The sequence below is a fragment of the Crotalus tigris genome, unplaced genomic scaffold (genome assembly GCF_016545835.1).
Source record: "Crotalus tigris isolate CLP2741 ecotype Arizona unplaced genomic scaffold, ASM1654583v1 scf7180000024337.5909745, whole genome shotgun sequence".
Taxonomy (NCBI): domain Eukaryota; kingdom Metazoa; phylum Chordata; class Lepidosauria; order Squamata; family Viperidae; genus Crotalus; species Crotalus tigris.
The window spans coordinates 4151403-4168342 of record NW_024100507.1 but is presented as its reverse complement, the minus strand read 5'-3'; the positions used below and the strand labels follow the sequence as shown (position 1 = coordinate 4168342).

The 16940-nt window shown below is 36.6% G+C and overlaps 1 protein-coding gene across 1 annotated transcript in view; it reads right to left on the bottom strand.

Moving 5' to 3' along the window:
- Nucleotides 1–16940, bottom strand: part of PRKCA (protein kinase C alpha) — a 228591-nt gene that overhangs the window by 205371 nt on the left and 6280 nt on the right. Inside the window, exon 2 of the mRNA XM_039325461.1 lies at nucleotides 10528–10559. Within this exon, the coding sequence (XP_039181395.1) occupies nucleotides 10528–10559 (32 nt within the window). The remainder of the gene's footprint in view (nucleotides 1–10527; nucleotides 10560–16940) is intronic.

The following is a 16940-nucleotide window of genomic DNA, read 5'->3' as shown; positions in this document are numbered from 1 at the left end:
CCCTTGGTGTTGTCACTCGCCAGTACGCTAATCTCATTGAAGTTGAATCTATGGTCCCATTCAGCCATGTGTGCCCATATCTGGGAGTATTGATCCCTCCTTCTCACTGCCAGCCTGTGTTCATGGACCCTGGTCTTGATTCGTTTAGCTGTCTCCCCAACATAGTTGCACTGGCAGTCCATGCAGTCAATCTTATAGATGGCTGCCGATCTTTCAATGTTGGGGAGCGAGTCCTTAGGGCGCATTATAGCCGCCCGCAGTGTTTGATTTGGTCTATGGGCCACTTGTATATTATATGGTGCCAAGATCCTTGCTGTAGCCTCTGAGACATTATGGATATAGGGGAGGGCAACCCGTGTGGTTGTCTGAGGTGTGAGTTCTTGAGGTGTGGGGTTACTCCGGAGTCCAGATGGTTTGCTAACTCGATTGACAAACTTAGCCGGGTACCCGTTACATTTGCACACCTGGAAGAGGTGGTTTCTCTCTTCTCTCTTGGCTTTGGCAGTGCTGCAATGTGACTCCACATGTTTAAACAGGGTCCTGACACAGTTGACTTTATGGGCCGTCGGATGATTACTCTCAAAATGGAGAATCCTGTCCGTGTATGTTGGTTTCCGGTATACCTTAGTAGTCAGACATCCGTCCAATTGGCGCTGTACCAATACATCTAGAAACGCTAGACTGCCCTGATTTTCCTCTTCCATAGTGAACTGGATGTCTGGGTATACCGAATTCAAAATGCCCATAAAGTCAGTCTTGTGTCGCTTCTTGATGACAACAAACGTGTCGTCCACATAGCGGGCCCAAAACTTTGGTTGGTATTGGGCCATCGCTATGTGTTCCAGTTGTTGGAGCACTACCTCTGCAATCACACTGGAGACCGGTGACCCCATAGGTGTTCCTTTAATCTGTTCATATATGGTGCCCTGAAAGGTGAAATAAGTATTGAGGCAGACTCCCATCAATTTTATAAGATCTTCCATCTGGAGGAAGTCTTGATGTTGCCTCTGGTCTCCCTGATTTAACCGGTCTCTTAAGGTCGTAATCGCAAGTTCTTGCGGGATGGAAGTGAACAAAGAGACCACATCAAAGGAGACCATGAGCTCATCTTCTTCCACCCTCAGGGTCCCAATTTTGCTGAGGAATTCTTCCGCCGATCTCACAGTGGTATTGCTATCATTTGCCAAGTGGCCAATGCGTATGCTCAGCCACTTGGCAAGTTCAAAGATGGGTGTGCCCCTAAATGCGACAATGGGACGGAGGGGGACGTTGGGTTTATGTATTTTCGGTAAGCCATAAAATCTGGCAAGCGATGAGTCGCCAGGGCGTACCCTTCTCAATACATCTTTCCCCATCCTCCTTCCCCCAACATATATATATGTTGTTCAATAACACAACCGTCGATCTCCGGGAGAGGTATATTTACAATATTAAAAGAAACAACTTAGTTTTCGCTGGTCCCCTGTAAATATGCCAATATCATTAGGCAAGCTGGGAACAATACTTTTAAGTATGAGATAACTAGCAAAAACATAAACAGAATATTCAGTTGCTTACATTATGCCTTTTTAAAACAAAATAAAGCAAAGCAAATCACCAGAATTCCAATATTAAAGAATAGATTCAATATACTGAATTTATTCAATATATACAATATTATAAGCCAAGTGTTCATGATTTATAAAACACAAAGACTGAGTTCACACAACATACAATGTTGAGTGAGATCTATGGCTTAATGAAAGCAAGACACAATGTTACACAGAGAATAGTATTTGGGAAAGCACTGAAATCTAAATAAAGTATGTTCAACTAATCTAAGTGTATAACTTCCTTCCACCAGTCCAACCACTTAGTCCCAGAATACACTGTAGTTTCAGAGTAATAATCTATTGTAACAGCTTATTGGCTAGAAATCAATTAACGGGGTGTAACTTGATAAAATGGTAGATAAATCTAAAAGACTCACTATGAACCAGAAGGACAAATCACTCATAAGGTCAAATGCACTGTATAATGCAATTGTGATAATACAGAATAAGCACCACATTATATACTATTAAAAAAAACCACATTTCTTTTCTGCAACATAATACTATTTTCATTCCTTAGCAATGTGCTAATCAGCTTTTGATTAAACTTAGAGGAGATTTAGTCCTTTTATTGAACATTTCCAGGGTAAGGAAGAAAAAAGAAAAACATTCACAATTAAAGAATAAGAAATTAAAAATTAATAAATGTCATTTCTCATTAAGACTGAAAGTAGAGAAAAAACATTAAGTTATGCAGCAGCTTCTAATACTCATTAACAGAGTTAGACAAAAAATCCCTAAACTATTATGGTCTATAAAATATTATTTAGTATTGTTCCCGTCCTTGATCCCCCTAACTTAATACAATGAGATAAGAAATCCAGTATGTATATGTGTATACACACACAGACACATACACACACACACACACACACAACACACACACACACACACACACACACACACACACACACACAGAGGTATCAGTAAAACTGATAAGCATTACCTAGGACTGCTTAGTAATCTGAAAAAGGACAGTTGATAAATATCATAAAACTTGGAGTGATAAAATCTGTTTATTAGCAACCTCAGAAAAAATTGACCTTATTGTCTAATATAATGCTATACCAGGGGCGGGGAACCATGGCCCTTTTATGACCTGTGGGCTTCATCTCCCAGAATTCTTGAGCCAGCATGACTCCCCAAGCAAACAAATGCACTCTTTCACTTTGTATTTGACATTTATTCCAGTTCTCCTGGCACTGTTTAAAAAAACAAACCTCCTGCTGAGCTGCTCAGATATATCCAAGAATATTTTTAATATATTGTAAGTCATAGCAATTCACATTATTGGAGTTGAACAGTGCTCCACCCATTATTATATTCATACTCCTGGTTAGATTTGAGACAGAGAAGCTAATACTTATGAATGCCTCTCAATTCTCCAATGAATTCCACCGTTCTCCTCCAAAATGAAGCCAAGAGAAATAAAAGTGTATATATAAAAAGATATAGTAACAGGAAGCAAAGCACCGTGCTTATTTTTTATTTATTTTTATAGCATACAAAGTATTCATGTTCTTTTCATGGAAAAGAGTGAATACACATTTAATTTTATCTAATTCCCTGTAATTTCTTTGTCGTGCTTCATATAATTTGTACTAAAATACATGTCATTAATCTCATAACCACTTTGTTCTCCTGTTTGATCTGCAAAATAAGCTGTCAAGATGTGGGTTAAACTATGCAGTGCAAGGCCAAAAGGGTTGCTTAAGAAAATTTAGCTTCCAAAATATCAAAATTCCTAACAGCAAGCAGGTGTAAATGTCACTGTTTTACATGGGATAAAAGGCTGCTAGGGTTTTACAAGTCATATAGTGTAATGCAAACAGAAATGCTTAATGATATATATCCAGTCAAAACAGAAAATAAGAAGCCACTAAAATTGTCTTACTGTGGTGAGAAGCAAAAAACAGAATTATGGCCAAGATCTAAAGGCCCGAACAGATCAGAGGAAACCCTAGGTGATAAAATGGCTGATTCCTGACTACATCTTCCAACATCCCCTATTCGGAGGAGTCCCCTACATTCTCCAAAACTGGATTCTTGGTTGTGGCAAAAAAAAAAAAATATTCCAGAGCTAGTCCTTTGGATTTCAGTCCATAAGACTATCTGAGGATTGAGCTTATCAAAATATTTGCAATTTACAAGACCTGCATGATTTTCCTATATTTAAATCTTCTCGAACAGAAGAAATTAAGCTTCTTTTCAAAAGATTAAAACAACTGTATTCACTTACGAATTTTCAAACCCAATTTCCAAACCCAATTCCAGTGTCCTGAAATATACCTTGTCCTTAAATCAGGCCTTTGCTGCACAGCGATAACGCAAGCAGTGACAGAAATGGAGACAGTCATTAAATGATGCTTGCAGCGTTCAAATTTACAAATGTAAAGAAAAGGCCAAGGATATGATGAAAAGTTATTATATACTTACATGAGTTCTTCCAACCTGACAATATTTTAAATCTTTAGAATCATCTGCTCACGTGTCCAGAGTGATTTTTAAATGAATAATATGGTATGAAGATATCACTTGAAAAATCTTGCCCTTTTAGCTGCAGTGCTTCACAGAAATTCATAGCATAGCAATTCAATCACATCTATTAGGCTGATTGTTAATACAAATAAAATATTGAAGAGAAGAAGGGGAAGAAGGATTTTGCAGTTTAGCAGTAGTCCTTCAGCGCACAGGGCCAAGCTTCAATTTCCCTCTTACTTTAACATGCATCTAGGGCAGCTATCCCATTCTTACACAATCCAGAATATATGCTGCTCCTTCTTGCTCAAGTGCCCTTCACACAGCCTCAACCGTTTTACCGTCTTCCTTTTCCAAATAGAAGTTGAGACAGAAAACAACGCTGCCTTAATCAGCCAAATAACAGAAGTCTCACTGGACAAAAGATCTCAAAATAAGCAAGGAAAATTACATAGCCATCGCACAGATTTGATTTAAACCTCTCCCGGGAAAGATGTAATTTTTATTACTTAAATAGCCATTAGGTAAATGTTATTGAACTACTGTTTCAGAGAAAATACACAAGTTGTCCTTTTTCAGAATTATATTTTTTTAAAGAAAAATTACTGATTATTTTAAATATTAAATTTTATTTAAAACTTGAGAATAATGATTTGATTATATTCTGTAACACCAAAGCAGATATTTATTTCTTAAGACATTATGAGGAAAAACACTGACAAACGGAGCATATTATTGGGACTTCCGGGAAATAGAGGCAGATTGAAGATGCAAGAGCAGATTCAATGGCTGTGATGAAAAGAGGAACCAGGCGTGGATCAGTTCCTTGGGATTCCTCTCTGGATCAAGGAGAGGGCTAAGATTATCCACAGCTTCAATAACTCTTAATTATTTATCATCTATTTCTAAATTTCTCACAATGTTTACAGAATTTTTAGGGAACATGAAAATTGTACTTAAATTCCATTTCCAAAAAATATCTTCAAATCATTTTTTTCTCTGCCCTGAGTCGCAAAGTACAGTAACAAAATTATATTTTCTGTAGGAAAAATTGATTGATTACCTTTCTAGCCAAGACATTTTTACATTTACAAATTACAAAGACACTGCCACAGGAATCAGCAACATGTACGTCTTCCAAATGTATTGGGCTACAATTCCCACAATGCACTGCTTGGGCTTGTAGTCCCAAACATTTTAGAAATGCTAGCTTGTCCATTCTAGTGTTCAAGTACTATGGAAATTTTTAACAACATACCTAACTGCTGTAAAGGTTACAGAAATGATATAACTGAAATGCTTTGGATGCTGTAAAGTGCTGGATAAATGTTTGATATGCTTGGTTTTATAAGTCAACTATCTCTTGCTTGTTGCTATTTCAAGTAATATCACCTCACACTGACCTCATCTTACCATCCCACATGCCTTCGCTACAGCTGCAAGTCTATGTATGTTTCCAAGAAGGAAACCTTCTGGACAGTTTGACAACTAGGAAAAAACTTGTCAGTAACTATTACATTATAACAGCGCTGTAATGAAAACCAGTAGTTTTTCAGCTAAAAGCAAAGTAAGACTGAGAAGGATATGATAGCTGGACAATCTCCCATGCATCAGGCCACATAAAGTTCCCCCTCTTTTTTTCTCTCTTTCATTAACAGTCAGTGCCACATAATCACTACTGAATTTCTTTTAACTTGTGCCCTTTAAATAGCTGGTGTGATTTTAATAAATAGGATTTTCATTTGAAAATATTTACTTTTGCTTGGAAATCTCTTGCAGCTGCCTAAATATAGCAAGAAATGGCACAGTTTAGGGGGGAAATTATACTGAAGAGTCTGGATCCTTGTTGCCATTTTATAAATAGAAAGATTCCTTAAATTCACAACATGGCTCAGTTAGAGCACAAAATCCTTTTCTGAAGGTCCTCTAACAATACAGGAAGAATATTCATAAGTAGCCCGCTCTTCTCTACTTGCAAAGGAAATATCCCATTAACAGAGTTTTGTTTATGATAATTTAGATTCCAAGCCAAGACAGCCATAACATTCCTTCTAACTAAATACACAAATCAACTATAATGACTCTGTTCCTTTCCGCAATGCACATTAGTTAAGTATATGTAAAAAATAATACATGACATAAATCAAATTGCCAACATTTTAAACTACTTGTGCCCACATCCCCAAATTTGTCAGTGGTATCAATAAAATAATTCATGCAAGAGTAGGTTATATATTGAAAATAAAGCATTTGAAAGTTCACACATAAATGTGAGATTGACAGCATGTTTGTATTTCAATTGTAGATCACTGAAGGAGATAACCAATTGCCAGGGCAATTTAGTCAATTGCCAGTTGTGTAATTAAATTAAGTATTTCCTTAACTGGTTATCCAAGTTCAGAATGCTACTATTACAGCCTCTAGCACCATTTTTCTACTTAGGACCCTCCAGATATTTTCAATGCCAAACTTGCTAAGAGAATTAGGGGAATTAAAGCCCAAGCTATCAAAGAAAAAAAAAAGAAACACAAAATTGTCAAAAACTGTTTCAGAAAAAGGACTGTGTTGTAGAAAAAGAAAAAAGAAACTCTTGGTTCAAGAAACATTGTGAGATGCAAAATTAGAGCATTTGTTGTCAGTCCATTCACAAGAATACAACCTCAAATTAATTGATCACAGCTGCTGACCAAATTGGCCTAAACTTTAGCAAATTCTGCAACACATCTGGCAGTCTCAGAAAAAATCCCAGCCTAATTCAAAGAAGTTAATGCAGCACTATTAGGAGCAGGCAAGGGAGCAAGTATAAAGAAAATAAATCCCTATAATTGATTGGAATTCATGCTGGATGTTTACATTGCTTATATTTTGCTAATCGCTTCCTGAAGCATAGGCTCCAATGAAGTTGTTTTTCTGTGTTTGAGATCAGATGCCTCCAGAGTTTAAAGGCCATGTTTACAAATTTAATATTTACAATCCAAAGGTTCAAAGGGACTGAAGTTCATGACAATGGAGAAATGAATAGACGTGCCCATTATTGGAAAGTTTGAGCTAAAGAACCTTCCTCTTGGAAATCATGTTATTTATTTATTAAATTTATATCCCACATTTCATTCAAGTGCTCAAGGGGCACATGTTGAGACAAGGAACATTGTGAGATGCAAAATTAGAGCATTTGTTATCAGTCCGTTCACAAGAATACAATCTCAAGTTAATTGATCACAGTTGTTGACCAAATTAGCCTAAACTTCTGCAAATTCTGCAACATATCTGACATTCTCAGAAAAAACCCAGCCTAATTCAAAGAGGTTAATGCAGCATTTAGGAGCAGGCAAAGGAGCAAATATAAAGAAATAAATCCCTATAGTAGTGTAAGAAGTAAGCATCCCAACCCTCCAAAAAAGGAAATATTTGGGGGAATATTAAAAAAGGCAAAATATTATATTTCCCCAAAGAAATAATGGAGAAAAAAAATCTTTAAAGGTTTTTCTGCCCAAGTTTCCCCAGGCAGAAACTGAGTAGGCCAGCTCTGTAGAAATGCAGATTTGATAATCCTAGTCAGAAAGACTGGGCCACCTATTCATAAGCAAAATGCCTTCAGCCACAGCCCCAGAGGACCTGACCTTTAGGACATAATAGGATTAACCACACACGCGCGTGCGCGCGCACACACACACACACACACACACACTATTAGAATACCAAAAGGGCATACTCAAGCTCAGGTCAAAGTACATGCCACAGGAACAGGAAGAACTTCAAATACAAAGCCACAGGAACAACCTCAAATACAAAGCCCAAAGAAGGTATAAAAATCCACCACTCCCAGCTCCATTTTGTCAGACACCCCAGAAACATGCTATATCGCTGAAGTTTCTGGCAACTAAATAAACTGAACCTTCTTTCCTAAGCAGTTTCCATTTTGTTATTCCCGGCTTGGACTGGATCTGATAATTTTTCTTTCGACAGTAGCTTGGCTTTCATGCTGGATGTTTACATTGCTTATATTTTACTAATCGCTTCCTGAAGCAACTCCAATGGAGTTGTTTTCTGTGTTTGAGATCAGATGCCTCCAGAGTTTAAAGGCCATATTTACAAATTTAATATTTACAATCCAAAGATTCAAAGTGACTGAACTGAAGTGCATGACAATGGAGAAATAAACAGACATGCTTAACTGCAGGCTTTCATTAGAAAGTTTGTATTGAAGAACCTTCTCTTGGAAATCATTTTATTTATTTGATTAAATGTATATTCCACATTTCATTCAAGTGCTCAAGTGCACACAAGCACATAAACATATTTTTTCCTAGTAATAACATTGAACTGAGAAAGTGTACCTACCCCAAAGGGAACCAGTGAATCTCCATGGTTAGGGATGGATCAAAACTTGGATCTTCCTGATTCTAATTCAACAGCTGAACTACTGTATAACATTAGCTTTCTAATGGACCATGAATATCTGTACTAGGAACAGTACAGTGTAAAATCTAGCACTACTATAGCACTTGGAACGAATTCATACCAATTCTGATAAACTGCTCCAAAGAAAATGTATAGTAGTCCTCGATTTATGACCACAATTGAGCCCAAAATTTTTGTTGCTAAGCAAGACAATTGTTAAATGAATTTTGCCCCATTTTACAAGCTTTCTTGCCACAGCTGTTAAGTGAATCACTGCAGTTTCTAAATTAGTGACGTTATTAAGTGAATCTGGCTTTCCTATTGACTTTGCTTGTCAGAAAGTCACAAAAGGGGATCACGTGACCCTGGGGATGCTGCAACGATCATAAGTTTGAAAAAAATCCGTGAGTCCCTTTTTTCAGTGCTGCTGTAACTTTGAATGGTCATTAAATGAATTTTGATTACATGACTACGGAGATGCTGCAATGGTCGTAAGTGTGAAAACTTATACGTGACTCATAAGTCACTTTTTCAGCGCCATTGTAACTTTGGACAGTCACTAAAGGAATGGTTGTTAAGTCAAGGACTCTCTGAATCTCCTTCTCAGAGATGGTAACATGACCAGGAGGTTATTTAAGGCAACAAAGGAACTATTTGAACTGGGAACATTCTGGTTCTCACAAAGTGGCACCAAATTTCTCTACCTTTTGAACATTTAATACAAGGAAAACCATCTCTTTTGTTAGTGTGACAAGATTCAACAATATACTGCTAGCTATTAGCTGTAAGAGATTGTAATTTAATGCCCTTTTCCTTTTCAGTATCCCTCTAAAATCAGATCTCGTGGCTCAAATTTCACAACCGTTAAATATAGTTTTTGTGGTGTGGTGGTCATGACCCCTGCAAAGGTTCATGCCAACAGCGTTTATCAAGTCGATAATCAGATCAGACAACCACAGGGCAAAGGCTTTTAAAAAAAAATCTTATAGGTATCATGTAGCAATCGTCAGCTGTTACCATCAGTTGCTCTCTGACAGGATGAAATTATTCGACTAAATGCTTCTTCATTCATCTAGCTAATACAAATGGTTTCCATGGTAAAACACTAACTTATACAATCAACATTCAATAACAATATTAAATTATAAACAGGAAGAATATTGCTTAGAGATATTAATAGTACATTAATGCTCCATCGCCATCTCAGGGAAAGGATATCCATGATAAAGTTACAGGCATCAGGAAAGAGGCCAAGGCACATATTTCAAAGGCAGAAATTTCTAGTTTCAATCCATAAAATCCCCAGGCAAGAGAAAATGAAATAGCTGAATAAGTCTTCTGTCCAAATCCTTTGAGGGCTGCTGAGATCTGGCATAGATCATACTGTGGTAGATGAATTTTTAAGTCTGATGTGTGGCAAGTTAGTTTTCGTATTCATTTTCAAAGCATATGCTTCACCTTTGTTGAGTACATATTATGACTTAATATGTTAATAATGCAGTTTACAGAAACAGATTTCTTCTCCATCCCAAGATTTAAAAGACTTCACTGCAAGCAGCCGACACTGCTTTGAAATAGTTTGTTTTCTCTTACACTGTGCCACAAAATAAACAAACTATAAATCAATGACCAAAGGTCCAGCTGAATATAAAACTGATGCCGATTAATAACTGAGGGAAAAGGTAGAAGGGAGTATTAAAGGAAACCCAACAGAGAGTGAAACCACTTTTTTCAAAACACCCACACAGAGACAGCAGCTCCCGACAAGAAAAATGTTCCCTACCAAAATAAACCACAAAGATTCTTTTCATGAAAAATTAAAGACTTCTCTATATGCAGATTACATGACATTTAATTTTAGGAAACTCTGCTGAAATGAAAGTGTGCATGATTCACAGTTCATGAGATAAATGATTAAACAATACACATCCTCTTAGATAATTTAATATCCTCCTTTTAACATGCTTAATTCCTTCTTGAGGTATGGTTCATACATTACCTAGATTTGATTATTAAAACAGAAATAGAAACCATTATAAAACCATTTGTATCTTACCTTGGCATTGAAACCCTTGCTTTCCAAAGCCCCTGAAAGGAGAAGGAGAAAAAAGAAAGGAAAAGACTTAGAAATATATTTTGATATTCAATTAATACTGAACTACAATATGTTTAAACTTATTGTCAGAGCAAAGTGAAGCTGTTAAGATCTCTTATTTTCAACAAAAACAGGATTTTTCTTTCAAATTCTTATATTGTTTTTTTTTAAAAAAAAAACTAAGTGCTGCACAATGATACAATAATGTGGAAACATTGTGATGTGGTACACTTAACAATATGAGAAATAATGCAAGCTATCATATATTTGATATGTACTAGTAGCTTAACATTCTCTCTACTAACATTTATAACATTTTATCTATTAAAATTCTGCCACAGGAAAAAAAATATGAAAAAAAGGTTTACAATTGATTCAAATGAAAGCCATATTTCTTTGGAAGGTACTTCTTGATATATTTTTTTTAAAAAAGCAATATTTTTTTAACAATGTAATGATTCACATCACTCTATTAGGATTTCTTTTAACAGCATGATAATTAATGATTAAACTATTTTTGCAGCTTTTAAAGTCCGAAGTACACCACTGTCATATTTGCCTATTGTATGACTGTGTGTCTAAGTCAGATTCTGATGACCTGGTATTCTTTAGATAAAATAGATAACAATCCACGTAGCATCTGATCCTTGTTCAAAATTATGGGACTGTAGGTCAATATATATGAAAGACAGTTGTTGGGCTTGAATATGAGATCCACAAGCCAAGATATTCATTTATTGGGAGTTTTTTAATAGTCCTATCCATCTTCTCTCCTCAGGGAGACATTATATTTCATGCCAGACCTTCTATGTTTTATATTCAAAAATACAAAAAGCATTCTTGTGGACACTCACATTTGATTGGCTGTTGCCTTTGTAAGAATTTGTTGTATCATATATTACTATGAGAATTATAATCTGAGGTACACACACATACAGAGACAGTCAGTCACCCATTGGGTCATCATTTTAGAGATATTTCCTAACTAAACAGAGCAGCAGAATGACTTCCCACCAGCTTCCCCACTGACTGTGCTTGTGGAAAGCTGGCAGGGAGCGTCAAAAATCAGTCCTCCTTGGCTGACCCGCAGAACTGTCTGCCATTTTGCTGGGAAGAAGAGGAACAAAAGGAGCCATGGACCATAAGGAATATTGTGCCCCCTGTTCCTCATCCTGGTATGATCCCAAGAGCCCCCTCCCCCAGGAAGGAAGAGGGTTCACCCACTCACTACTAGTGTCCCCCAGCCAGCCCTAACTTGCCAGCAGGTATCTGAATCCCTCCCTCATCTTTCTCTCACCGCCCACCTCCATTAAGACATTTCACATTCAGTTTCAAAGCAGCCACTTGCCTGTCAGACCTAGTCTCCATCTGATTGGATGCAGGGGTCAGAGAGAGGTAGGAAAGGAAATGGCTCTCCCACCTTCCCTTGTGCCACCCAACCTATAGGATTCTGAGAAGTATGGTTGGAAGGTGTGATGATGCTGAAGCAGCTACAACTTCCACGAATTTCATTCTCACAGGAACCATGGGTCGCAGCATTCTATATTTAAGTTTAATTAAAAGTAACTATTTAAGTTACTTTAAGTTACATCCAATATATGAATATACTGTATATTCACACGGTCAGAAGAACATCCTCTAGGCCAGGGGTAGGCAACCTTGGTTCTTTTATGACTCGTGGACTTCAACTCCCAGAATTCCTAAGCCAGAATACAAGTAAAACTTTCTCTTAGCTCCACATTCCACTCAAAATTTGGTGAACAAAGAATACATATAACAGATTAACAGAATACAGAATAACAGAGTTAGAAGGGATCTTGAAGGTCTTCTAATCCAACCCCCTGATTGAGCAGGAAATCCTATACCATTCTGGACAAATGGCTATCTAGTCTCTTCTTCAAAATCTCCAGTGATGAAGCACCCAGAATTTTCAGGGGCAAGTCGTTCTATTGAGTAATAGTTCTCATTGTCAGGAAATTTCTCTATAGTGGAGCCTCTTTCTCCTGTCTTTTTAAGTCAACATTGGCTTTCATTTTTTTAGTCTAGTTCTCTGGAATCTATCCCTTGACTACCAAATTTCTACCTATGGCATGAAAATCAGGTTTCCCTACTGAAACTTTTATGAAAATAAAGAGATGAGAAGAGGCCATCGACTTCGACAGCATCAAATGGAAAAGGGCAATAGTCCCATTCGTAAGACTGCTCTAAATGAATCCCCAACTTTCAAAAATAAAATTTCATAGCTTATAGAAGATATAAGGATCATGCATAATGAAAGTTGTTATTGTGCTTATGATACTAAATTATTGGCTCTGTATGAAAATGTTCTGAACTATCTGCTTGTCAAGATCAAAGAGCAGAGTCTCAAAGTAGGCCTATACTTTAATGAAAGAGGAAAAAGTTTCTAACAACTGGTGATATCAGTAATTTTGTCCTTGATTGAGAGGAAACAGATATAGCTGACAATTTGATAAGTAATGAAACTATAAGCACCCAAATAATGAATTACTGTTGGAAAAATGACCGTGTAACGCCTAAACAAGTTCTTTTAAGTACAGAAAAAAATATTCATGTATCAAGATCTGATTTGTTCTGACCATGATATTTTCAAGAACATAATATGGATGTGCAAGTTGAACAACTGAGGCACAAGATGAAGAGAGAAAAAAACCCCACATGTCTTTGAGTAATAAACTTGGCAAAGGATACTCCAGATATCAGGGATTGCCTGATAAACATACTAGTCAATATTGAGGAAATCAAAGCTAAACTTTCCATTAAAACTCGAATGACAAGACTAGGCTTCATGCTATGAGCACTTTAGGCAAAGAGATGAATAATTAGAGAAAAATCTCCTGCTTAGTGGGGTTGAAAGAAAATAAGAAACGGAAAGACCAGCAGGGTGAAGGGTTGATACAATAGCAGTGGCCCCTGATGCCATCCTAGCAAGGATCAGCTATCTAAAACTGAGCACAGTTCAGTTCAGCCATTCACTGGGTCATGACGAGTTGACATTGACTTAACAGCAACTAACAACATAAGGGTCATGGGAGAGAGAAAAGGTCCCAGTGGAAGAGCAATCCTGCATCCAAATAAAACAGTTGCAATCCCACTGAGATATTTAACTTAGTTAAATCCAGCTGCAAGGAATAATTTTTAAGAGACCACAGAATGGTAAACAATTATTTTTCCACACTAAAGCGGAGATTTCATATGTGCAAGGGGCTTCTGTCTGCTTTTTCTCTATGAGAAAACTGTATGAGTTTAAATAATAGTGTCTGTTAATGTTACCTATCAGTAACTAGGACCACAAATTTTTGATTTCAATATTCTTTCGGGCCAGTTCAAAAAATAAAATCCTTACTTCTGCAAATGTTAGCAAGCTCAGGGTGCAAACAATAATGCTACAAAAATATCCATGTTATTAAAAACAGTTGTTAGCCCTTACCACAGGATGAACTTAAGCTTTTAATAAAAAAAACCACCATTATTTCTATCCACTGCCTCAAGGCAGCCAACTTAAATTAAAAAATAATAATTTATGTTTATTGATTACCACTTCTATAATGTGCATATTTTGAATACAAATAATTCAAACAAATAAAAAAATATTCACTGAACACAAATTTAGAAATTGAAAAATATTCAACTTACAAGAATTACACAGAAAAAATAGCCAGCATAACCTATTAAAATCACAGATGCTCCCTTTTAGTCCAATAACAACATATTTGATAAATACAGGTGGTCCCCAACTTACAACCACAATTAAGCCCCAAATTTCTATTGCTAAGTGAAACATTTGTTAAATGAATTTTGCCCCATTTTACGACCTTTCTTTACTACAATTAGTGAATCCCTGCAGCTGTTAAGTTAGTAACACAGTTGTTAAGTGAATCTGGCTTCCCCATTGACTCTGCCTGTCAGAAGGTCACAAAAGGGGATCCCATGACCTCCAGGACACTGCAAACGTCATAAATATGAAACTGTTGCCAAGCTTCGGAATTTTGATCATGTGACTGTGGGGATGCTGCGGTGATTGTTGAGTGTGAAAAACAGACATAAGTTTTTTTTCAGTGTCATAATTTCAAATGGTCACTAAATGAATGATTGTAAGTTGAGGACAACCTGTACTACTGATTAACTGAAGCATACCATTTACATAACCATTGCTAGCATCCTTGGTGAATTGTTGTAATGTCTTCTAAGGCAGTGGTTCTCAACCTTTTTAATGCCGCGACCCCCAACCGGTCGTAAGTCGAGGACTACTCAACCGGTCGTAAGTCGAGGATTACTCAACTGGTGCAGCACCATTTGCAGAAAGGGACTTTTGGCGGGCTCAGCAGGGCAGAGACAGCCTGGACAATTCCTATTGGCTTTTGAAAGCCAATAGAATTAGACTCTATTCAAGAGAGTCTATTCCATTGGCTTTCAAAAGCCAATAGAATAAAAGGGAGTAGCACAGCTAAGGAAAAGGGGAAAAAAATGGCGGACTGCGTTGTTTGGCGACCCCCGTGAAATGGTCATTCGACCCCAAATGGGGTCCCGACCCACAGGTTGAGAACCACTGTTCTAAGGTATTAGAGATAAGATCTTCTAATTCAACGAGCATATATTTTTCTCCTATAAACCATAAAGAAAGCTTTGAAGAATGTGTGTGTGTGTGTGTGTGTGTGTGTGTGTGTGTGTGTGTGTGAGAGAGAGAGAGAGAGAGAGAGAGAGAGAGAGAGAGAGAGAGAGAGAGAGAGAGAGACTCCTTGATTGCTAATACAGAAAACACATCAAGAAGAAAATAAGGACTAAAGCAACCTGCTTCAACCATGAAACTCACCAATTTTCAGCTCAGTATATTCTATTTCTTTCTCATTCTCTTTCTCTTGTCCCCATTTAGCCTAAGTGCTCTAAGAAGAGAGGCAGAGCTAATATAAGTACTTTGAGCTTGTGATGTAAAAGTGGAGTACAAATTTAGCAATATATAAATCAAGAGCCACAAGAATAATTTCCTCATAATGTAACATCAAACTACTGTAGCTTTTAAAATGCATTAATTATCCCTCTGTACTTAATGATACTGTCAATATATAATTTTACTTCTGAAAAACCCTATCCTTTTCTGTTCCCAGTTCTCAAATCATTAGACATTTCCTCCTTTGTGACTTTTTTTTTTTAAATCTATGTTTGTAAATTAGGGACACTTTTACATCTTTCCCGTTTTTTTTATCTTCAGTTTCCCACTGTCCATACAGGGTATTTTCAACAAGTACACAGAGGAGAAAAAATACATAGCCAATAATAGAACAATCTCATCTTCCTTTGAAATCTATTGTATTCAGTGGTGTTACTCTCAGTGGTACTTGTAGGCTTTTCTCCATGGGACAGATTCTATCTTAATTCAGGATAAAATAAGATGTTTAGACACTCTGCACAAGATATTTTGTATTCTGATTCTACTGGATAACACAGTTAGAATTCCAGAAATTCTCTAGGATACAAAGTTTTAATTGTGTATAATATACTAATGTATAATGAATCTACATATGAAAAAATTCAATCTATTTCTGTTTCTATTATCCTTTAAAAGAATATATTCCAATTCATTCAGATATTCCTCCAAATGCTTGGCTTTGGAGGGAACAATAAACTAGACAATCAGATTTTAGCCTAATGTATTAGCAAATCCTGCCATAACTATTCAACATGTTATGTGAAATCAGAAAATTTGGGTAATTCCATAAACAATGGTTAAACCATGATTGAGCATGAAAACACAGCTACTTTTTTGGACGCTCACTCACAATTAAACAAGGACCACTCTACTACTATTTCCTAAATTCAAAATGTCTTCAAAGAAGCTGTTCAGAGAGTACCATTATCTTCAATGCAAAGTGCCTTAAGATAGTTTAAACAGGACTACATACTGGAAATTTTACCTTTCAGTCATCTTGCAATGATCATGTATTGAGCCTGCTCTTAGATAAACAAACTACCACATGCAAGTACTGTAAAAGCAAGATGATTTGAATGTAAATTGTTAATGATACTTGAATAGTCATATTTTGCTAGCAAGATGACCATAAAGGAGAAATATGCTGGATCACTTACATGATTGACTCTGAACTAAATTTCACGCCCTATGAAACCACAGAATACTATACAAGATGCATCACTGGTTTTGATGGTTAAGATGGCTATTAGTTAAACGAATTTAGTCTGGATGTAATCCGTGGTTAATCAGCTAAAATACAACAATCTATATAAACACATTTAATCACATAGCTTTACCTAGTTTGCATGATAAAAGCTTGGGATTTAACTAAGAAATATTGTTTTCTGACTTCCCAGTGGAATTTATTCCCAGTTGCTTGAAGTTTGCT